Source organism: Rhea americana, unplaced genomic scaffold (genome assembly GCF_003343005.1).
Source record: "Rhea americana isolate MKP2758 unplaced genomic scaffold, rheAme1 scaffold_21, whole genome shotgun sequence".
Classification (NCBI taxonomy): domain Eukaryota; kingdom Metazoa; phylum Chordata; class Aves; order Rheiformes; family Rheidae; genus Rhea; species Rhea americana.
In genome coordinates this window covers 4358777-4383168 of record NW_028186258.1, presented here as the reverse complement: position 1 = coordinate 4383168, position 24392 = coordinate 4358777, and the positions used below count along the sequence as shown (strand labels likewise).

Below are 24392 nucleotides of genomic sequence, written 5' to 3'. Positions count from 1 at the left end.
CAAAAACTAAAAACAAAAGCCATTTAGCTTGAAGTGTGCTTAATAAATTACTACAGTTCACAGTTGAAGGTAATTAGTGCTACAACAATCACTTTCTCTTATTTTAGATCAATATCATGAAACTTTTTCAAAAAAAAGAAAGTAACAATAAATATTAGAAATTATTCTTATTTGACCAGCAAAATACGAGGTTTTCTGTAGCCTAGTGACAGACAAGCTTAATAACACATTACCCTATTATAGAATGATTGGGTTAAAGGTGAAATCTTGCCTAAGATGCTGTGATACAAAAAGGCTGAGGAAGATATTCTAGCCTGGCTCTTATTTCACCCCAAAAGTACAGTATGAGAGCCAGCTAGCTGGGTCAGATCTCATTAACATCAGTACTGATGAGAGATGATCTCTGGGTTAGCAGTAACTATATAGCTTTCAAAAGTGTGGGGTGTCTGCTTCAAAGTCTAGTCAAACCAAGAAGACTCTTAATGTCTCTGCAAGTGGTAGGTAGTAGCTAGCAGAAGAGGCGGCTGTAGTTGTTGCTTGCACGAAACAGTGGCAAAAGTAGTGGCCAGAACACATTTTCATAGCAAACTCTCAGCCTGCTTTGTGGAATGTTGCCCTTGGTTTTTGCAGAGAATTCAGCAGGACCAACAGCCCTGCTCCCCATGTCGAGAGAGGATTTAGCCTTATGAATTCTACTTCATGGAATCAACAGATAAGTTATACTTACAAATAAAGTAATATTTGTAAGTATATTTGTAAGTTATGCTAGCTATTTAAAGTTTGCTGTAGTAGAAAAATCAGAGACCCAAACTTGATGAAATCTCTGTTGTCTAAAAATTCAAGGCCTTTTTTCTAAAAATACTTTTTGCTGATGGCAAAGTTCAACACCTCAGAGAAATTCAGAGTAAGTTTCCAACGTGTATACCATATTTTCAAATACACTACACCCTTGTTGTTTGTAAGGCTATATTGAAGTTTTACGTAACAGTCATGAGCCATGTGTTTAAACACCTTAAAAGAGTTGACCAGCAACTTAATGCATTTCTTTATACCCTAGGGAACTTAAAGATGCACCGTTTCTTTCCAAAACACTGGGATTTAAATACTCTAATGTTCAGGATAAAATATTCCATCTTCTCCCTCCCCCTTTAATGGCTGTATTTAAAAATATTTATGCTTCAGCAGTGAAGGGTTAATTTATAAATTTCTCTGTATGCTCCTACTACATAGAAAATTCAGTTGTTAATTAATATCTAAAAAAGGCAAAACACGACGCAAGCATGGGAGATGCATGCTGTCAGCCACAGGATGGGGTAGAGGGTTAGTGTAGTGGTTATCACATCTGCTTTACATGCTGAAGGTCCTGGGTTCAAGCCCCAGTGGAACTAGCACCTGGAAATCTTTGGGAGGTTGGACTAGATGATCTCCAGAGGTCCCTTCCAACCTTACTGATTCTGTGGTTTCTTGAGATAAACTACCTATGGGCAGACTACCTTCCTGCAGATGCAAGGAAGTGTGGGTAGAAACCTTGCAGTTTACCTGTATCGTTCTTACTGCCAGCAAAAAACAGGAAGTTTTAGAACACAGGAGATAAAGGTCCATAGTTTATCTGTGGCGGCATAATATCAAAACACTGTATTTTTTTTCTGCCCAGTCCAATCATGTCTAGAAATAGCAGGGAATGGGTTCAGCCCAGGGGAAAATACACTCCCTGAAAAATGCAGGACAGAAGTTCTGTGGCAAGATTTAAGAATAAGAAAGATTGATATCCAGAAATTTGCAAAGCCTAAGTACCTGTTTCAGGGTAGAGCTTCAGCCGATTTAAGTGGGTAGTGGGTACAGACTTGCTCATTTCAGTGAAGCTGTCTGCTGGCTAACAAAATTCTAGTATGCTGTGGTCTCTAAGCCTCAGTATTTGCTATACCTATGCAAGATTCCTTGGAGAGGGATCTACGATCAAACTAGAGAAAAAGTTCTTAAGAAAACTGCAGAAGTAGTATAATCAGTATTGTGACAATGTGTGAAAGACACCTCTTTCTATTATTTATTTTTCTCTGGGTGCTCACTACTATTCTTCTAGGGAGCTACCTTACTCAGTGACTCACTGAATAGGTAGGGATAACAAGTTAGAATTAAGAACAAATATTTCTACAAGAAGAGCACTCAGTGCTTTACAACCAAAAGTATTTAAGGTCAGAACTATCACTCACTGCTTTAACTATTAAAGTACGTGGAAGAACCTCAGTATGGAGGGAACAGGATCAAGGAAGCATGTCCCATTAGGCACAGCATAAACACCCCTTCCATGTAACAAGGTTAAAACCAAGACAGGTTTGATTGGGGCTGGCATCTGCACTCACAGAGTCAAATTCTAATTCCCTCTTAGCGCAGGCAGGGTAGCTATCTACCACCACCGAGTCCAGCTCTTTATTAAATACCTGACTACTAGCAACAGGAATAGATAACAGACATTTTTACATCCTTATCGAACTAGCAGTGTGTGCTTGTTGATTTTGCTACTTCAGGCAAACTCACTTTTCCTGAAGAGCCACAGCAAAGCAAGGTGGGTTTCATTTTGGAAACATCATCACTTTCTGCAAAAACATACGGCCTCAACATACTGTTATTTTTATTCCTTAATAAATAATTTGGTGGCAGTTTTGATTAGAGGCTGAACAGGTTGGGGAGCCTGGGCTAGGTGCTTTCTACTCGAAAACAATATAAACTGTTTTGACATCTGAAAATGAGTGTTACATTGCTCTGGCTCTCACTGATAAAGAATATTTTGCTAAGGAACATGATAATCTAATGAAAAAAAATGGTACTATGACAGTAAAACATCCACTGTTTCGTTCTATGGTGTATGGGTCTGGTTTTCCCCATGCAATTCTATGTGGAGTAAAACATAGTGTGTTACGTCCTTCTAGCTGCAAGTTGGCACTGACATTTCTCCCTCCTTCACCCCCACAGGAATTTTCAGTGTGCGTCTCATTCAAAGCCTCTGGGAGTGAATGGAAGCCTTTCCATCCTCACTGAGCTTTGGATTGGGTAATGAATGAGTATTTTTGGTGCAAAAAGGTAACTTTCCTCTCCCGAAAAACAGGAATTATAAATGTAAACCCCTTATAGAAAGTTTTCTCCCTTATATCACAGCAAAGACTCTTCTTGGCTGCCGCATACTGACCAAGCATAAAAGAGCGAATAACATTTATTTTTGAATTTATGGATTGAGTGCTCAGGGATTTTAATAGCACTGGGGTTATGGAAGTGCTATTTTAATAAGGACCACAGATCATGGGCCCAAATCCTTACCTTCACCTCAAGGACTTGTAAACTCAGCTATTTAACTCAAATCTCTTTATTGGAGGCCTCAGAATGCATCCACCTGGAGGCTGAAAAATTGAAAAGGAGAAGGCTGTGCAAACATGGAGTGAGCGAATTTAACCAGCAGGAATGTGGCCTATAAAATAAAACTTCAAGAACTATTTAAGAAAAATTAAAGCTTGTGCAACAGCTGGGGTTTCTCTCCATATTAGTTCATTAGTTCTCCAAATGTTATGGTTCTTATTAATATTGATTACATTTTGGAGATCATCTTCTGTAGTACTTATTCTATCTTATTCTGGTTGCAAAGGACAAACTCATGACTCACTGTGATCTGCCTTCAGAAAAATATGGCATGCTAAAACACTATCTCCCACCCTTCTAATGATATTAATATTTTTTGAGTCATTAGAGACACATTCAAGTAAAAAATCTTAGATTCAAATTGCACCCCAAACTCCCTAATCTGAATTGCCAGAATATTCCAAATTCAGACATAATGATCAAATACCCCTGCAGATTACAGTGAGTATTCAGGAAAAAAAGCTGGTGCATTTCTTTCCAATGGGTGTCTGAGCGTGCCTTCAATATAAAAAAATGCACTTTTGTGTGGTGGCAAAGACTGAGCTTCACTTCAGTCTCATTTAGACCCTACATATTATTGGCTTCATTCTATTTGCTCTTGACCTTAAAGGTTCACTTCTTTCCTTCTAGGCTTTTAAAATAACTTGCTACTTATATCATTAGAAATCTATGCTCCTGAAGCAAAACCTTCAGTGATAATAATTGTGTCAGGCTCTGACAGCATTCAGAGATGGTACAGACTGCATGTTCTATATACTGAAAGAATTTTCAGTTCTCTAAATGGCTAGAAACTCTGGGATAACTGTCTTACTAGACCAGTTAGTACTTTAACTGTATGCAAACTTATTCTGTTCAAGAAGCAGGCTGAGAAGTAGAAAAAGGCATAGGAAATGGAGGAAAATAGGTTAATAGAAGTTTAGGACACAGTCCTAACATGACAACACCAAGGATGTTACAGTTTCTGCTAACTTGCAGGCAGAACAACTTGTGCTTAAAATTCTGCATGCTCAGAGATATGGGGGAATTGAGAGAACTGCAAAACCTGATTACCAGATTTGATTTGCAGCCACAGTGTGTTCTCTTACATGTCATAATGAATGTTATGTGAATGTCATACCCCTACGTGCAAAACTGCAGATGCAAATACTAATGATTGCATCATGACAGAAACTCCTATAAGACCAGGAATCGAGTGGTGAAGTCAAAAGATTAGGACTTTTGAGTAGCAAGAGTTGCTATTGGAGGAGCTGGATTTTTAAATGTGGGTTTGAAATTATGTCCCTATACGCATAATGCTCACTATCTCATTGTGGAGCTGTGGGAAACGACGCAGAAGTCTGTGGTTAAAGTGTGCTGCTGAATACTTCTGAGACAGAAGAACCTGACTGGTCATCTGGACCCATATTCTGTTGCATAGCATTGTGCACACCCTTATGTTCTACAGAGTGTGTGCTCATTGCCAACGACTTGCCTTCCTCATCCAGTAATGTTGTTTTACAAGGCTCAGTATGTATCCTATGGACATGCTGCCTTGATTCCTCATACTTGCCTTTCCCATCTTCTGGAAGGCTGGATGCATGAGGTAAGAAAGTGCTCCGAGTCCCATTGGCAGGAATCTTTATCTGCTCAGTGGAGGTAGGTTCTTGAGATAAATCTGTAGATCTCATGAGATGCTGAGTATACACACCTTCAGACAGAGAGCCAGACTGTGTCTCACTGTGCACACGTAGCCAACGATGATGACGGCTGAAGTAGTTGTAATGTTGATGTTTCCCTAGCTTTTTCTTACCCAAAAAGCTCAATGGCTGCCTGGAGCTAGAGGACTTGTCTATGCTTTTTGATGTAAGCTCTGCCATTGTTAGATCGCTCATGTATTCTGTGCAATATTCAGCGTCAGTATTAAAGGCACTATACTCTTTTGGGCCTTCTTTCAAGGTTAGGCAAGGCTTCATGTCATGGACTTGGAGAACATCAGGTGCGCTGCCACCTAGGCCACTGCCTGCCTGCTGGCATATGTCATTTGAGGAGGAATGTATCAAGTCTAATTCTTTGGGGCTTAAAGCATCACTGGAATCATAGTCACTGTCAGTTGGAAGGAATACTTCAGAGCAGCCTTCTTCATCTGAGCAGGGCTGGGAATCTGAAAAAAGAACTGATTACTACTAACAAGACAAGCACATAAGAGGAATTGCTTAAATGTCATTTATATACTTTTTCTTGACTTAGAATCGACTTAGAATATCTACAATTCTGAAAATACTTATGCATTTCTTTGGTGAAAATTTCCATGAGCCTAAAGAGAGTAGCAAAGACAGTCATCAGGGATGTATTACAGAGGTGGTAATAAGATTTAGGAAAACCAAAAAGGATTCATGTATTGAAAAGAACTGAGCACAGGGAAGAATTTGAATTGCGATTAAGTTTTGAAAGGATCTGTTTTATTTTATCTTGTTTTCATCAAATTTTATAAAGGTAGGGATTTAGGAGACAGAGAAGCTCTAATCTAGATTCTCCTTTCTTTAGAGACGTCAGCCGGGTTACTCTGGACTTACACCTCTGTAACTGTCAGTATGTTGCAACCGTATGTGTGTGGAAGAGGGCTGACGCAAGGATGGAGGCGGTGAGCAAAAACTCCCCACCAGGTGCATTATGTATGTTCAAATTCAAAACTGACACAGTTAATTCAGATGTGAATTTGATAATCAAAATTTGCATTGGCACCAAAAATCACTACTGTCCTTTGGATACAGAAGAATCAATAACATTATAGTGTCATATAGGATCAGAAAGGACTAATGCACCACTGCTACCCTGGATCATTTACATTAGATCCACGAAAAAAAAAACAGTACTCTTAATTCAGTGCCAACTATTCACTTTGACCTAGTGTAAATTACCATATATCAGGGCAATAATGAATCAAGCCCATGCAGGGCAAGATAATGCTCTAGGTTACACGGTGCCAGAGCAAAGGCACAGAGGATTATTCTGCATTCATGATATGTAATATAGGGAAAAATTTAGCTGAAGGAGAGACACAGAGAGAGAACACTGCTGTGTAAAGGAGCAAATCAAAGCATGTGACACTACTGTCTATGGTTTCTTTTAATCTAATCTAATCAGAGTAGATGTATGTGTTGTTCTTAACTGTAAAAAAATGCTACTCTGAAAAACAAATTATCATTACCAAAACAGTCATGGCAATTATTTAATGCAGCATCTGCTGCTTTTGTTTCTACCATTTCTTTTACTTATTGCTTAAAAATAGCCCAGCAGAATGATGGTGTACATTTTTCTCCAGAGTCCTTACTCAGTTATCAAATTAGATGTTACTGTTTCATTTACTTCCTCTTTATTTAATTAATGTGATTAATTTCTTTTACCACTTGAATTTTGCAGCTGTTCAGAGAAGCAATAATGGCCAATGAAGAGGGCACTTATTTGTGTAATTCTGTGTTTTAAAGGGCCTGTTTAAACCACTGAGGACTCTGATGCATGTTAAAATGACTGTTAAATCAAACTGGACTACTGACACTGAAATTTCTTCCATCAGAACAAAAGAAGAGAAGCATAAGAAAGAATTACTTCAAAGCAGAGGAATAGTCAAAGGATAGAAAGAAAATGTTTCTAGTACTAGAGAAACTAGGTGAAAAATGGTGACTGTGGAAAAGTTTGACTTCCATCCCGGGTGAAATGCTAGAAACTAATAATGAAAAGACACATGCACAGTAAGAAAGGGCCAACGGCTTTTGTTCAGTAACTCATCACCAATCTAGTAAAACTCTTTGAACATGTGGACAATGTAATACATAGGCACATTTGGATTTCTGAAGACCTTTTGACAAGGTTCTTCACCAAATGTTCTTAAGAAATGAAGCTGTAATTGAGATGAAATGAAAGCTTCTTCTACAGATTATTAACAGATCATTAGTGCATAAAACAAATGAATATTAGTCATCTTTCACTATGGATGAATTCTGGAGGTCATGGAATAATTAGTGGAAGGACCTGTCCTATCAGGCCTATTCATTAAATAATCTGGAATAGCAAGGCGACAAAGTTGGCTGATGATAAACAAGTATTCTGGGTAGTGGAAAGCAAAAAATGATTTTAAGGATGAAGAGGGTTCTCAGGAAGAGTAGCTGATGACTGGTAAAGTGATTCATAAAATACCTTGGCAGGCATGGGGAAAAAAACACTCTTTTTGTAAAACAGAATTCAAGGATTGTTTTACTTAAAAGCAAGTTCAAAGATTTTCTTTGATAAAAACTTTCTTACCACTCACAGCTTTTCTCCTCTGGCTTCTTATCTCAGGTGAGGGGGGAGGTGATGGAAGACAATCTAGATGTGAAGATGTTGAACTGATTTTCTTTTGAGTCCGTTCTTCTGAAAGATCAACGAGCTTCTTTATGGGTAGGCCAGGGGCTGGCTGCTTGTATCTTGCATACTGCAGTGCTTCTGTGATCCATCTCATTTCCCGCCAGATCTCATCAATTTGCTTTGAAGGGAAAAGAAGTGGTAAAAAACCCCCATTAATTCTGGACTATATTAATTCTATTAATTCTCCCTAACCCATAGGGGTTCTTACTTAATAGGAGGGATGAATCCAGGCCTGAACTCTGACATTGATAGAAAAATGAAAATTGTTTTTCGAATGGAGGATAAAGATCATCTCCAGGTTTTCTCCCTTACCATCATTTTGGGTCTGCATGCATTTCATTAGTATTAATCTACCTTGGGGCAATTCTAAGTCATGCTTGTTGATGGCAACAAGAGACAGGTGCCCAAATCAATAGTAGGATGTGGCTTTAAGCATCTACGCAGAGAGGAAAGATGCTGTTTAAGGTTGGTCTTGAGACTTTTGATAATGGAACACTTAAGGTCTTCAAGCAATTCAAGATCTCTGATGACTGAGTAAATGTTGCCGCAACCAGTGAATGAGATGCGACAGTGAGCACAATATCCTTCAGTTGCAGTATCCTTTCTAGAACTTCCCTTGTGTTTCCCTTCCTGCAGAAGCTACTGCATTTAAAGTACGACTGAGCTTTCACATTAATATTGCAGAGTTTAAGGGAAACTCAGCTACGCAAGCCACATTCTGCAAGAACATAAAGGGGAAGAAGCAGGTCAGTAAAAGGATAGGCAAAAGTCAGTGGTACTTTGTGCAGTGAGTGTTATCAAATGGGGATATCACAGAGGGATCAATGAAAAGGAGACACTGTATCGATACATTCTAAGACCGGTTCATTAGCACATCCTCTTAGCTGGAGACACTTTTTCACAAAATGCCACAAACTGTAGATGCCAGAAACTTAGCTAGGGTAATTCTTCCTGGGTCCGGCTGGAGACAGTATAGCTGACTAGATGAATCTCTAGTCAGCCCATATTTATGTAAAGCTGAAATYCAGTCTCCAGAGAAGTCAGTGCAAGCCTTGCATTGAGTTAATTTGGGCTAAGAATCTACACCAATTAGAACAGCCAAGGGATGAGGGATTCACTTCTAATCCTACTTCATTTCCAGTCTTCAGTATAGCCCCATGAAGAAAATATATTGGGTTGACCAGTTAGCAAACTTCTCACCTTTTTGGTTTTGAAGACTTTGTATTTCCTTTCTGTAACTCCCCCCCTCCAGCCCCAGACAACTGCATGCAGTTTATTAAAATGCAAATACTATTGCTTTTCTCCCTGGTGTCATTCTACAGTGTCTCCTGGGATAATGGGCCAGTCATTTTTAATGAACTGTGGTTCTTACATAACTTAGGAACATTTGAAGCATTACGCTCTATAAATTAGAGCTTAATTGTGATTTTAGCTCCAGTGTCTGTAGATTTCTTTTCTTGCTCTCTAACAGTCTGGTAAAGACACCGAGTACCTTATCATCTGCTGTGTGTTTTTTTTTTTTTAATCTTTTCAGTTGCTCTCTGACTCCTTTTCAGAGCTGCATTTATATAGACTCCTTTGCTCTTTACAATGTTTGGTTTGTGTAGTGACTTCAACACTGTCTTAGATCTAGGATCACACAAATGCTCTTGCGGTTTTGTGGTCACCACTGAAGATTGCGGTATGTGGTGGGCTGAGATATTTTTGCCAATAGGTAGAATACAGCTGGTTTTCATTTGAGAGGAAACCTGACAAGGCTAATACACTGTCACAATAATTCAGCACAAAACACTGAAGTTTAAAATTCTCTCCTATATTTTCCCAGCATATATAGGTGACTGGAGGACTTTAGAGAAGAGGAACACAGAACTTTCTATGCAGTGTCTGTGTGTTAATACAGATGTGAAGGGTAACAGTTTTCTCCAATGCTCCTATACACTGGGAACAGCTAGCTTTTCTGGGTGTGAGAGTGGGAAGATGGGGAGGGAGAAGACAGTTGAAAGGTGGAAGCACAGTGGAACATTCCCCTCTGCCCTCCTATAAATTTCCACGAGCTCCAGTGTGGACAAGGCTAAAGGGATCTAAATTTAGAGCAAGGAGGAACAGAAATATCATCATCTGGTTCATAAATATGGAGAGTCACAAAAGCTGTTAATGGGATATATGGTCGTCTTGGCCCCTGTTCCAAGAGAAGGCTGCTTGAGTATTAACAATGTAGAGCTGTAAACTGATCTGTGCCTCACTTGTAAAAAGACAGGTCAACCATATCCATCAAATACACTGTGCAAAGGCCATCAGTTTTACCCATAAATAATCTATCACCAAATTGTCTGCAAAAGGACAGGCCTTGCTACACCGCACAGTAGGGTGTAGTTCAAAGATCTCTCAGTTGAGTAGGTTAAGTCTTAGTCTGGGAACTGTACTGCAAGATTAGTGTGAGAGACAGAGGAAAAGCAAATTAGACAAGTGTGATAACATTTGTGGTCCTACTGCCTCAGGGGAGTAAAACAGTGCTTCTTCATGGTGCTGGACAGACCTACCAGTTCTCTAAGGGCTAACCTGCTACCTTTAACACAAAACTGCTTTGTTCGCTGTGATACTGTTGATAAAGATTGCCTCCATGACCTCATCTGAATTTTCATTTAATTTTTTTAATTGGCATTATCAGTGTAAAAAAAATCTTTAATCCACTAAGATGGAGAAAAACTATTACCCAACTGAACGGCCAAGCATGACATTAGCTTCCCTCACGTCGATTTGAGTGAGTTTTACAAGCAGACTGACACATTTCTTTATAACAGTCTAGTATAACTGTCATTTGATTTTACCCATAAAAATCCTTGTATAAAAGCAACAACTAAGGAAATCATGTTCTGGGTTTGAGTTTCATAAAAATAGAATTGCACTTTTGATACAACTGCTCTTTTTATGATGCCTGTGAATAATTCTCCATTTAGATTTCAATTACAGCCCTACGCAATTTTTAAGAAAGCCACCTTAAAATCTCCTTGGAGTAGTCAGAAACAGACTATTACCTGTGTGTAGTCTATAACTTGCTGGTGTCTTTGTTTGGCTGCAGCGACTTCACTGTCTGAAATTGCTTCCCTTAGGGACTGCTGGGTTTTCAGAGAGTCCAGCTCTATGACAGCAGAAAGGCGGCAATACAGGCTTATAAATTTTTCCTTGTAACAGCAAAAATGAACTGTGAAAAGACCAAATGCAAAGGAAAAACTGTTATATTTTGTTCATGAAATATCAAATTCTTAGCTTTCAGAACACAAATTTTATCCAATATAATTACTAACACTGGATGGGATACTTTAAGATAGAAATAAATAATACTGGCTCTAACTCTTCCCTCCTTCATACTAGTTTACTCTAACCTCCCCGATTTCAAACAAATCATTTCTAGTTTATATCTAAGTGAAGGGATAATCAGGTCCTTAGTATGTAACTCCAGAGGCTATTTTGCCTTTGATAGCTTTAATCAGAAAGGCTGATTTTAAGGCTTTTATAGCTCATTGTGCAATAGCAGGGTTCTTGTAACAGTGACAGTCTAAGAATAAGAGGAAAGGTTTTCAGGAAGGGGTAATGTCTTTTATCAGGCAAGTAGTGATATGACTGGAAAATAGAACCTATCTTTTATTTTAATTAAGTGTTTCAGAAAGAAAGTATCATTTTGGAGGATGACAACTTTCTCTTGGGCTAGACTAACTTAAAATCAGTAACTCAAATGTAAGCAGTAGAAGCAACTCTGGGATGTCACAATTTGGGTGAAACAATTAAAACTTTGTAGGTGTCAGTAGTCACACACTGTCTCCTGATCTTTTACACAGGAAAGTCAGAACTGACCTCTTGCCTCATGTAATTTGACTTCAGGGTATCATAGAGCTATCTGAGATACCAATAAAAGAGCTAGTGCAGATAGCAGAGGCAGAACAGCTATGATGTCGTGGAGCTTCACAAAAGCTACGTTAGCTAGTCTCTCAAGGCTGTATTCTTCCAAAACCTGCATTTGCTTACACAAAGCTTGCCAGTTATCCCTATGAACTGTAGCAAAGACATACCAAAATCTGCTGAGGGAGAGCAGGTTTTCAGAAATACTCCCCCATTCATTGGCACTTCAGTAAACTCAAGCATACAGCACAATCTAGTTACAGCAGTCAGTGGCAGCTGGCTTAATGCTGCTGGGTGGGATGGTATTTTTCAGGGTGTTTCAAGTATAAATTGCATATATTGTTCTTATCATAATTCTTACAAGTTCTTAAATAAAAATACATACCTGTTTCTCCTTTACAAATAAATGTTAGTAAAAGTAAAAAAAAAAAAAATCACAGAAAATACATTAGCATAACAATAAAAGTCCAATCTGAACTCCGAAATACCACAAAAAAAGGGAGTGAAAGAAAGAACCTTCTGGCTTCCCAATGATGCCTAGATATTGCAGGGATCTAGTCTGAATAGTGTGTGGTCTTACAGTATATATGCCATATGTGGTGGACTCTTGAGTGAATTACAGCCGCGGTTTCAGCTTCAGTGCTGAAGTTTCTAGCCTTTGTGGTTTTAAGTCAGACCCTTTAATGTTACTTTAACAAATGTTACTTCAACATAGTCTTTTGTGGTTATGCAATTATATAGTTGGTAGCCACCAGCTAATGGGGAATGGAAGCTTCTAATATTTGAGATGTGAATCACAACCATTTTATAGAACATCAGGGATACATATATAATAAGTCATATAGAAAATGTCATCTGCATTAGGCCAGATGATTGCTTACTTAAAAAGAAGTCAAAACTTAAAATTCAGCCTTCCTTACTGTTCTTTCCTCCATGAACTGTTTTCCCACTGCAGCAACACTGCTAAATAGTTTGGGCACAGGATACTATTTTAGAGACTACCCTGTTGAATGTTTATCTGCACCACATCATCCCAATTCAGTGCCTACTGCTGTATCAGCTCAATGCAAATCATGTCCCAGAGAAGAGAATGACTCCTGCCCAGGGCCTGTGCGCCACACAATGAGAGCTAAAAAATCTGCAAGACCTTTAGTGCAGAGATGACTTTCACCAAAGATGATATGCTTTATGCACTAATTTGCACAATGAATCCAGCAGTCACCTCTTCTAGGGAGAAATAACATGCTTAATACACACAATCTAACTGTAGACTTTGAAGCTGCAGGTCAAGAAGATAGTAAATCTGGCTTTAAGGCACTATAGCCACATTAAGTGCTACAGACGTGTGACCCAAAGCACCGAACTAACTCTGCTATTTCAGTTATCTTAGTTTTCTTTTGAAGGGGTAACTTTACCCTGGCAGACTATACAGCAGCTCATGCATCGTCTGTACCTCTCTCAATTTTATGCTGACTCAGATGTCATCTGTTCTCCCACTACTAGCATAAAAACCTGAAGTTGTCATGGGCACCACTTTACGTGTTCTAGGTGATGTGACATAACTCAACTGTATGTTCCTGCCTCATCCAAATCAAATTTGTGCTGCTGAATGATGGCAGGTCACAGATCTACTGTGACTGCAGAACCACAGCCTTAGCGAAGCCCTCCATTATCATCCAGTCATCCCTCTCTTACCACTGTGACTCTAATAGCACTTTGCAGCGATATATAGGAAATTGTATGGTGATGGTAATGGTGTCAAATAAACACCTGAGAGATGTATCACTGAGGATCCAGCTGCACTGGAGACCTACACTATAGCAGCTGCTTGTGTAGCAGCTGCATTGGTTCTGGCTCCTATCTCCCCCTCTCCTCCAAGGCAGAGGAAAGAAGTAAGATACCCAGGCTAGAAGAAAACAGCAGAGATTAATGTGTAAGGCTCAGAAGTCCCCTTACTTATCAGACTCTATAATGAAGACTTTGTGTGCTGCTTTTATAGGGAGCCTTTCTCTGCTCTGTGGACCCAACAGGAAGAAATGAGGAGTAGGGAACCTCGGAGCTGAGGCATCATCTCTTCTCCCTTATGTCAAACAGCTGGAAAACTCTCCTCCTGGGAATTCCTACCTACCTAGATAGGAACAAGAGGACTGAATCTGCTCCAGCACAGCATGTGCTCCCTAAAGAAGTGTATTTCAAGTCTTGATCCAGTGTTTTAGCCTTTCCCACCGTAACAGACTTTTCCTGCATCACAACAATAGGAATGAGTCTCCTGATTTTTTTTCAGGAATTGAAAGAGATGACTTGGATCTGGGAAACTGCATTCAGGCATTCAACATTTTCCTCTACAAAACTGCTAATTATTCTTGTGACAATTTAAAGGGGCGTTTGAATCTGTGTTTTCAGCTTCAACCTTGTTATCCTGTGAGTAATTTTTGGTTCTGTTTTTTTAAAGAGCATCATCTTCCAAATAAACTTAGACATATACTGGATAACTGTGGGCTTTCCTCTATGCTTTGCATTTCAATAATGATTGCTACAGTATATGCTTTAACTGCTCTGCTCTCTCTATAACTTGTACACAGTTATAGGTAGTGTTGTTGCCAAAGCCATCATGTGATTTATTGACTCTCCACTGGGACAAGGGGGAAAACAGATACAACTTTGTGATTTTATTATAAGGAGACTGGGTTAATATTTCTAGGTGAAGCAAGCTACTATACCGAGTTCAAACATCTGAAGAGGGAGGTTAAGAAATCCTGAGTGTGGGGTGTAAGGATTATTCTGTCCTGGGGCAGTGCAGACGTCGTCTGAGGCGGGGAGCAGGAGAAGAAAGGAGACATTGTGACCCAGTTCCAACACCTCCTGTGTATACAGACGGAAGTGCTTAGCCTGTAGAGGGACACGCGCGGGGGAAGAAATAGGAGAGAATTACAACATGGCACTTATATAAACAACACCCCAAATGATATAAAACATTAAAGAAAATTTGCACGACATCAAGCTCGGAATTTTTATAAAACATAAATATTTTTTGGGGGGGGAGAGGCCCTAAATGTGGGTTCATGTCACTACATAAAATAAGGATTTAAAGCTGCAATGTTCCACATTAAAACAACACACACAGGCACAACTCCCCTGAAAACAACATTTATGTTTCTTATTAGGCAGAAAATGATCACATGCCATGTGCTTTTCAAGATTATGATTGCATAATTATGTGAAAACATGAAAATGGATTCAATTAAAAACCTTTAAGATTCAATTTAGGGTTGGTTAAGAGAAATATGCAGCTCTCCCTCAACACAGCACCGAAAAGTTTTAACAAGTGCTGCAGCAAGAGAAAATGGCACACACAGGAGTTGGCCTGAGGCTGCCATAAAGCTGCTGTGTGCAGCACTGCATTTTGTTCTGCATTGCAAGTGTCATTGTCAATGATTCAATTTACCACAATAATAATAAAAATACATAAATAAATATGCTGAATCAAAAATTCAGTTTATTCACCCAGAAGCTGAGTCCTGGGTCATCAAAACATTTACAACAGTGTTTAACTGCAAGATCACATTTTTGCCTGTCTGTCATGCACAATGGATAGGCTAAAATGCTTGGCTGAACTGCAGCCTAATGAACGAACTGCACACTGATTTCAATATTTTAGTTCCTAGCACAAAAGCTCTGACCTCTAAGAAAATACTCTGGTACAGAGATCTGTACAGAGTCCTATTGAATTAGAGTGACTGACCACAAGGCAGCACACTATCTGTCTTAATTTTGGATTCACATCAGTCTTACTTGGCTTTTCCCAGGCTAGAAGGTGCTGCACTGATGGATTCCTTTTACAAGTAAAGCCCAAACCTTTCAAAATCAAAAAATGTAGAAGCAGACTGATTTATTTTAAGGCTACATCTTTCTGCTGCACAACAGACCTTAAAGAGAATATAAAGATGATTTACTTCTACTTTAAGCCCTCCTGCACTGGTAGATTGAAATACAATAGACTTTGTGTAAACAAGAAACAAATTCCTTAGCTTATTTCTTTGTGTATCTTTCACATTGATTATCCTCACTGACTTCTTTACTTATTCACATATGCATTATTTGTACCTAAATTTAAAGCCAGAAGCCAGACACCTCTCCTCACACACAGCAATCTGGAGGCCTGGAACTATGTATTTTAAGAAGTGCTATGCTTACCTGTGTATAAAAGAATTGCAAAATGCTGTGTTTTCAGCAGGTCTTTTGTACACCCTTGGTAGTACCTCCACAGAACAATCAATTGTCCTGCTTCCCTGGGAAAATACCTATCTTTCTTTGGCAGTTGGGTATAAAGGTGCTCATAACTACTAAAGATGTATGCAAAAGCACTTGTTTGCACCTGCCTGGAGCTGCACAAATATGCTGACAGATACAAAAATAGAAGCGAATTGAAAATTCATCTCTTAGTTCTTGTATGTTCACATATCCAGGGAAAGAACTCTTCCTGGAGGTGTTTTCCCCATACACACTTAAGAGAAATTGGATACAAAACTTCTCTGGTTTTCTTTTCTTGCAACCTTACCATTTAATCCCTACTTGAAAGTTACACATTTTGTAGTTTCTAGTTGTGTTCCTAAGAATCAGTTTTTTAAAAAGGTGATAAATACCACAAAGGAAAATACCTGATGTGGAGGTAGATTGATCTGTTTAAGGAGAGCTTTCACTGCCATCTGGAGCTCATACAAGAACAATTGAGTAGGGCAGTCTGAAGTATGATCCATACTTTCCACAGATTCTGAGCCAGAAAGTGTTTGGATCCATTCCCACTCATCTCTGTATGTTGAGTCAAGTTAAAATTAGAAATATAACAAAAGTTCAGTCCACAAGGAGGAATTCAGTGTATGTGCATTTGGAATCTGTTGATAGTTTAATCCTCATATAGCAAAACATTCTAAAATTGTGCAATTCTGATTGTTTGTGGTTAAAAATCCAATTTTGAAAAGTTTAATTTTTCTAGCACATGTACATCAGGCTGAACATTCCTTGTTAACATCTGAAGGTCCAGCTGCCTTTGAAATTTCACTATGGTTTCTCACTCCAGGTTTTCTTTTCCAAATACTTTATTCTGTATCTATCACAATCTTTTAAAAAGCATGCATTGGGAGAGAGAACAGTGACAATTACTGGGAAGTTCATTTTCTGTTACAGACTCTCCGGTACCCACTGAAGCCAAACAACTTCCTGGTCTGGTTTTCTTTTGCTAGGCATTTATCCATTCTAGACCTGATAAACATGGGAATCATCTTTCTGGATCAAATTCTTAATTCACCCTACCCATTATTCTGTCTTGAAAGGCTGCCAGCACCAAATGTTCCACAGAAAGTACAAGAAACTCCACTACAGGATGAATGATAGATGTGGGACAATCTGCTCCTAAATAAAGACCTGATCTTAAACCTCAAGAATCAGAGATTGTTGTAAGCTCTGAGGCATTAGGCTTTATATTTCTTCCAAAATTTTTGTTAGTACTAACTACTACACTCTAGATATCCTTGTTATACTGTGTTCCTCTTTGAATCATGCAAAATTCTCATCTGGTTACTGAAACTGTGTGGGATTAAAAAGCATCATTAAAAAAAAAAGAGTTGCCCACCAGGCAAGGACTCAGCAGTGCAAATAAATGCACTTGCCCAATAAGACAAGGGAAGGAATGGACATAGGACTTTGGTGGAAAAAAAGCTTTCATAAAAATACATCATAGTAGTTCCAAAGTTGATAGCATTTGTCTGAATATGCGTTTTCAGCTGCCATGTGTTTGCTGTGGATTAGGGCTAGAAACCAGGTATTACACAAGAAAGTACACTGAAAAAGCAGGAGCACGCACATCCAGTGCCGGAAGAAAATCAACAGAAAGGGTGAAACTGAATTCATTGGAGGAGGAATAAGGGCTGCAGGCTATGATACTACCAACAGACTCTTAGAAGATCATTATGACTGTGCGGAGCCCAGGATCAGCACTTGAGCAGCCACAACATACTATCCACGGCAACCAATAGGTTTGTATGTATATGAGGCCTTTAGAATTGCTGGAAATATGCAGGTGCGCCTCTTTAGATCAGCACCGATCTCTATAGCACGTCCCTGGGCCAAACTTTGCTCAAAGATGTAATTTTGCAGTGGTAAGTTGGCATTTGCTTTTAAATTTGACAAATTGTTTCAAACTTAACACAAATGCTCTCTCTCTACATATGTGTGTATAAATGTGCATATATTTACTTACTTGGAAACATTGCTGTTATCTCGGATTTTGACATGACACAGGACATTAGGCAACTTCTGCAGTACAAGAACTTTGATTTGATCCACAGAGCTGCAGAGTTTAAGGTAACCCAAATACAAGCCAGGAGGGAGGCGTTGCTGACTTCGTTTGTGATAGGAAAGTATGTCCTGTTTTAAGAGAAACAGTTCTACATAAAAAAACTCATTTTTTTTTCCACATAAGCAGAAGAGCATGGGATCAAAAAGCAGCAAATGTTTTTACAGACATCTTTTTTTTTCAACATTGTTCCGAATTCGCAAAGCATTTGAGCACATGCTTAAGCATATAAATAATCTCTGGTAGTTTGGATGCACTTGGACAACTTTCTACTGCCATACACAGATACTCAAAGTTCTCTGCATCCTGCAGGAACTAAAAACCTGAGGTTTCACATTCTGTGAACTGTGCTATTTAAAATAGCTTAAATAACACCCATCTCTATACTCCTTTCAGCAGTGAGCTGGGTCAGGGAACTGATTCAGCTGAAAACAGCTCAGGAAAAGAAGCTGTTATTTTATTATTTTTTTTCAGTCAGATCAGTTCCCTGATTCACTTTGATGTATAGCTACATAGATGGAGTAGAGCAGCATAGGGAAAAAGGTGTCTGCTGGGGAAGGCGGGAGAGAAGCCAGTACTGTCACCAAAGAAATACATGTAGAGTCACAGCCTAGGTTTCTCCAAAAACTTGTTCTTTAGCATGTATCACCTGCTATCAACAGGCAGATCTCCATGAGTGTGGGGGCTGTTGGTTTGCAAAGTTTAATTAATGGCTATGTTTTCAAAACAAACATCTTCATAGCAAGAAGAGCTCAGAAAGAATTAATACTGAAGGTGTATTTGCTGAAGCCAGGAGACATTTTTAAGGCTATGTACAGCAATCCCCAAAGACTACCCTAAAACTGATGTCTGCTGCCATCCTTCGAAATGTGTGCCTTTGCAATGGGTGAGGATTAAGACACCTGGCCTTATGCCTTCACTCTTGGAACCATCAAATTATCTGCCAATGCTATGCTTGGCTCTGACCAATGCAATTAGACCCTCATTTTCACAAGCACTTCATGAACAAAATACCCATTAGATGATTAAGCAAGTAATACAAGAAAGGGTGGGCATTAGATAGGAATGTGTAAACCATTAGGGGAACATTTTTTCCACTAGGATCTCTGTGGAAATCTGATCAGGCCTGTATTGTGGGTTTCCTAATATAAAACTTTTGCCCAGATTGACATTTTTCTACACCTTTAACACATTTTAATACTGTAAATCTAACATAGATCAGGTAAATTTTATTGTCTTTTGGAAATTGTTTAACGTTCTGAAAACCTGGTAATGTGTATTTTGATTGCCTGTCAGTTTCCGGTATCAAAAGCACAGTCTCTCTGCAAGAAAATGCCTCCAATTCGAAAAATAGCCACAGCAGTCATCATCTAACTAAGATGACTAAAGAAGAAACTAAGACAACAATTTGTCTTGTATTATTTTCAGTAACTATGTAACTAATCAGTTTTAGAAAGAGAAGAGACTGACTAATAACACTTAATGAGAAATAAGTTGCTGTTACCTACAGAAAATATTTATTAATCTTACTGTGAACTATATAGATTTAAGATGAGAATATGGATACTCTGATCCTTGATGGTGCTGAAAACATGTGATGCTCACTTTTTAAGTGGAAGTGACCAAGCATGTTCCAGGACCAATCCATTATCTTGGTATCATTCTAAACTATGTAAAGAATTCTTTAGCAACTAAACTAGGCTCCCAGAAACTCTGAACCCCAAGAACAAGTTGATGAAGTAGAATTGTATGGTTTTAAAGCATACAAGGCTTAATGTTCGAGGCTGGATGGAAAAATCTTGCAGAGTGTAGAAATTGTAAGCATCTGTATAGGTGCTTAAGAACATGCTAGAGAATTTTAAAGGCTTTTATATTCCTTGCTAAAGAATTCTATCGCATGGTTTCCCGAAACTGATAGAAATTGCACCACTCTCTACTAGAACTTAAAAGCAATTTCTTTAGAATCTTATGAGTATTAAGGATCTGATCCTAGCCCCACTGGAAGTAATATAAATCTTTGCTCTTAATGGGAGCCTTGCCATTCATTTTATTGGGCACTGGATTAAGGCCTAAAATTCTACAAGACTCCTCCAAAAATCAGTGCTCTGGCATAGGCCTTAAAAAAGCAAACAACATAGGGTAAGAGAAGCAAGAGTACCTGAATAGTTATAAGCAAGATGTCTAATGCTGTTGGCTCCTCTGGAGTTGAAAGGGATTTCCTCTGGCTTTGTAGTTTGCATATCTGCATCCATTTGCCATTAAAATATGAATAAAGACTCTCCACTTCTCTTATAGTAACTATCAGTATATTACCATGTCGATCCTTGATTGGCTCATAATAAACTCTGCCTAAGTTGTGAGTTCCCAGCAAATTCTAGAAAATGAGCAAATTATAAAATCAAAATGTTATTTATTACATATCAGGAGGGTGGTATTTTTTGAAATTTATCTCTGTGCTTGCTGAAATCAGAATGAGCTTTCTTGTTGACCTCAACAAAAGCTAAAAACACATAGCATTTCTCAAACTCCTGCTCTACAGTCACATCACTCAGTGGCAACAGAACAAATTTTGCCCCAGGTTGCATTTGTGAACTCAGTTAAGGATCCTCCAGTGTTTTTGGTCCAGTAATTTTAGTCCAAAGTATAATGTATCAGTTTGACCATTATGATCCCTATTTGTGCCCACGCAGAAACAGAGTATGCGATTTTCAGAAGCCCTCTGTTGGTCTTGTGGTGATTCCTTTGGTATCCACGATGCCCTTCTGGTTTGAACAGTGAAGAGCTGGATGCTTTATCTTAACGTCTCCGTCYGTACCCAAATGAGCGATGCAGTGCACGTCAGAGATTCAGAATTCTTCTGCTGTCCCCAAATAATTCATATTGGACACTTCAAATGCCTTCTGCTAGGGTCATTAACTATAATCTCAGTTTTCTGTTCTCTGTTTTAAAATGATGTAGATTATTTTCTGCAACAAAAGCAAAAGGCCCTCATATCTGTGCTGAAAGTAAATAATTCTGGAGCTAAAATGATGGGGCGTGCTAAGGAACACAAAGGAATCTGAAGAGACAGGGACCCTTTTCCTTTTACTTCAGATACCAAGAATGTGTTAGACAAAACCAGCAGAAACTAACAAACTACTAAAGCAAAGCTCTCCAGGAAAATATGTGAGGATTAAAGAAAAGTAATTTTAAAAGACTCCACATAAAATACATAAAATACATATTTTGGTCAAAATTCTTTTCCTCACACAGTAAGGCATCTGCTTATAGGTGCAAACACACTCACTCCAGTGACCAGCCACTGAAGAGATTCCCAGATGTCTTAAAGAAAAATGCCTAACATTTAAAATATGCTCATTACTTTGAGACTTTTCAAGAGATCTACAGTAAGCTGGATAGGGATGAGAGTGGTCTAAAATGAAAATTTGAACTCACAATGTAACGCACACTATGTTTAGGAAAGTATACAGCTGTACATTAACTTATTGACATTGTAAATTGATAGATTATCTTGTATTTATTTGTTTGTACTTAGCAGACAATATTTATTTAGACACTGTATTATTAAGCTGTTTATAAACTCTATAGATAGTCAGCAGTGTAACTGCCATATATGTGGCCTAACTTGGTTATTTTAGCTTTATGCATCCCTCTCTAGGGCATGCTGTTGAAGACTAGCTACATTATATCCACTTTTCTTTTAATGAAAACTTTTCTGCCTGTTGAGGTTAGCCTCCATAACTAATTAAAATTGGGTACCTGACATATACAGTTTGTATTAATTTATGTGACCATAGGTGGGACAAACCATTGCAGCTAGATGCTAGCCATCTAGTTGTCATATTGACTTAATCACTACAATATATGAATTGTGCCTAGACGAAAAAGCAAACAGATCTTTACTGTCACTGACAACTTTCTATTCTGAGTAGCATTTTAGCAGGAAGAATGGGAGTACCTACCATGAATAGGAATATATAGCTAATTTATATACTAAAAAAGTTTTTTGCATGCTCATCTTGACATCTCATCTCTTGGGTTTTGATTGCTTTAGTTGTCTGGTGGTAACAGCAGGCAAAATTACAGTCCCTGTTGTCTCTGGATCCACTGATCTAGTTCCTTAGCAGCTGTGCTGTAACTGATCTTTTCCATTCTGTCCTAAATTCCTGTGGAGTCAGTCTGTTACTGCCTCAGTGAAATGTATTCAACTGTACAAACTTTACTGAGATCCTTCAGTTGGTGGATCCCACCAGGCTACGTGGTGTTAAAGGCTGGCAGATCATTGATAATCCATGTGTTCATCAAGGGACAGAACAAATGTTAAGGACAATAAATTTGCCACAAATTCTACAGAGCAATATACCCCACATGGACACATTTGCCGTATCTCTGTGCTTCAAGTTCTGCTTTTAACGCTTCCAGTAGCAAGTAACAGCACAATGTGCATTCTGTGCCTACTAACAACGCTCTGTTAAGGACAATCTGCACATGAGAAACAAAACTATGCTAACCAAGGGAATATGGGTTACCTAAGCTGAGCTAACCGCTCTGCAGGAAACCTTCAGCAGATACAGTTAAAGCTGTCTCTAGTGACAGCTCAGGAGACTGACAAACAGGTGCTGCTTAACACAGGTGGTCCTCTAATAAAGGTACAGCAGGCTGGCACTGCATACATTTCGGGACACTTTGGGGAAATCAATCAAGACAGGTGGCTGCCCAGGAAGGCTACTCTCCTGTACAGATTTCTTTGCTGAAAAATGTGTAACAAACCCCATATGGATATTCTTAATAATATCCACATAGTATCTGGCTCCTATAGCTGCTATAAAACCTAGTTTATTACATTGACTGGCAACAACAAGAAGGATGGCTGTATGGCTAAAGCATGAGCCTAACAGCATGAAGATCAACTATTCTGTGATTCTGTGATCCACATTAACTCCAGGATTGTACAATACATTTTTCTGTTTAGCTTTGGGGATTTCATTTAATTCTTTTGTGCCTCAGTTACTCTATGTAACAGGAAGAGTTGCATGCAAGCAGTCATGATGGTCTATGAAACACTGAGATGCTTGGGTTTTAGGATACAAAGAAATACCTAGAAAACCAGCACCGACTAAGTACTCTTTTATTATGTAATGTCCTCAAACCCATGAATTTTAGAAAAATACTATTATTATCAGTAATTATTTGTATCTGAAAGCTTTAAGGAAGAATATAGACACACAATAAGAAGCCAGCTATGCAGTACAAACAAAAGGTGGGAGAAAGTGAGTGCTGGGTATCCTTTCTGTACGTTCTGTAAGAATCACACACATTTCTTTTTGAAAATGTATTTTTCCACAAAAATAAATATTTTATGAAGGGTCTGCCTTCCAACTAGAGATTTCACGGTATCATTAAACCCATACTTCAAAGCTTTACAATAAGCTCAAAATGTTCTGCTGGAGAAATCATGCCATAAAGTATGATTATTATTTGTGTAATAAACACTGGAACAAGACAAAGGAGGATTAAGTGGCTTGCTCAGTGCCACTCAGAAATACCAGCAGCACATGCTGGAAGAGAACTAGGTCTCCTGAAAATCACTACCTATACTTTAACCATATGACATCAACAGTACTGTGCTGAGGGGTCAGCACAAGATCTACGCACCATTTAACTGGTTTTCATCTCTGTTCTTAAGAGTTTAAATACATCTCTGGCTGTTCCACACTGACAATCCCACGTGATTTTGGTTTTGAGGGAGGGCACTCAGAACATCAGCCTTCGCTTAGTCCATTTTGCTTTTGTAGATCACCTTAATACACTATCTCTTACAGAATAGGTTGGTAGAATTTAATTAGGGATAAATGAAACAGGGGCCCATAAAAATGGCTTTCTGTAGAAATGATTCTAAAGCATATAGAATTTAATATAGAACGACCTACTTTATGAAAAGTTCTAATTCCCATCAATAGGCTTTAATTGACAATTACACTCCTGATTTAGAATTCTGTGTTTTACTTTAAAAAAGAAAGTATATAAAAGTTAAACAATCTCTATTAAACTCCACAGCATCTAGTTAAGGAAGTGGGTCTTGTAGATAACACTGGGCTGTGACTGTGAAGAGCCAGATTCCATTTCTCCCACAAAACCAGAATGCTTACGTAACATGGGCTCCCGTGCAGTTTGATGGGATCTTGGTATGTAAATCCTTTTTTATTTATTTTTTAATGTTACCAAAATTAATTTCATTAAATCATGTATCATCAACCTTCCTGACCCTATGAACTCCATATCAGTGCAGATAAAAGCCACAAGACACATCCTTTATCTTTTGGAGGGCCAAGAGGAGCACATAGTGAGGAACAGT

The 24392-nt window shown here is 38.6% G+C and overlaps 1 protein-coding gene across 1 annotated transcript in view; it reads right to left on the bottom strand.

The window, feature by feature from the left end:
* Positions 1-4751: 4751 nt before the first annotated feature.
* The window catches only part of ANKFN1 (ankyrin repeat and fibronectin type III domain containing 1), a 63566-nt gene continuing 43925 nt past the window's right edge, over positions 4752-24392 (bottom strand). Inside the window, exons 11-17 of the mRNA XM_085304823.1 lie at positions 20196-20411; positions 17942-18108; positions 16344-16494; positions 14406-14574; positions 10824-10990; positions 7687-7906; positions 4752-5548 (exon numbers count right to left, since the gene is read on the bottom strand). Coding sequence (XP_085160949.1) covers positions 4752-5548; positions 7687-7906; positions 10824-10990; positions 14406-14574; positions 16344-16494; positions 17942-18108; positions 20196-20411 — 1887 coding nt within the window. The remainder of the gene's footprint in view (positions 5549-7686; positions 7907-10823; positions 10991-14405; positions 14575-16343; positions 16495-17941; positions 18109-20195; positions 20412-24392) is intronic.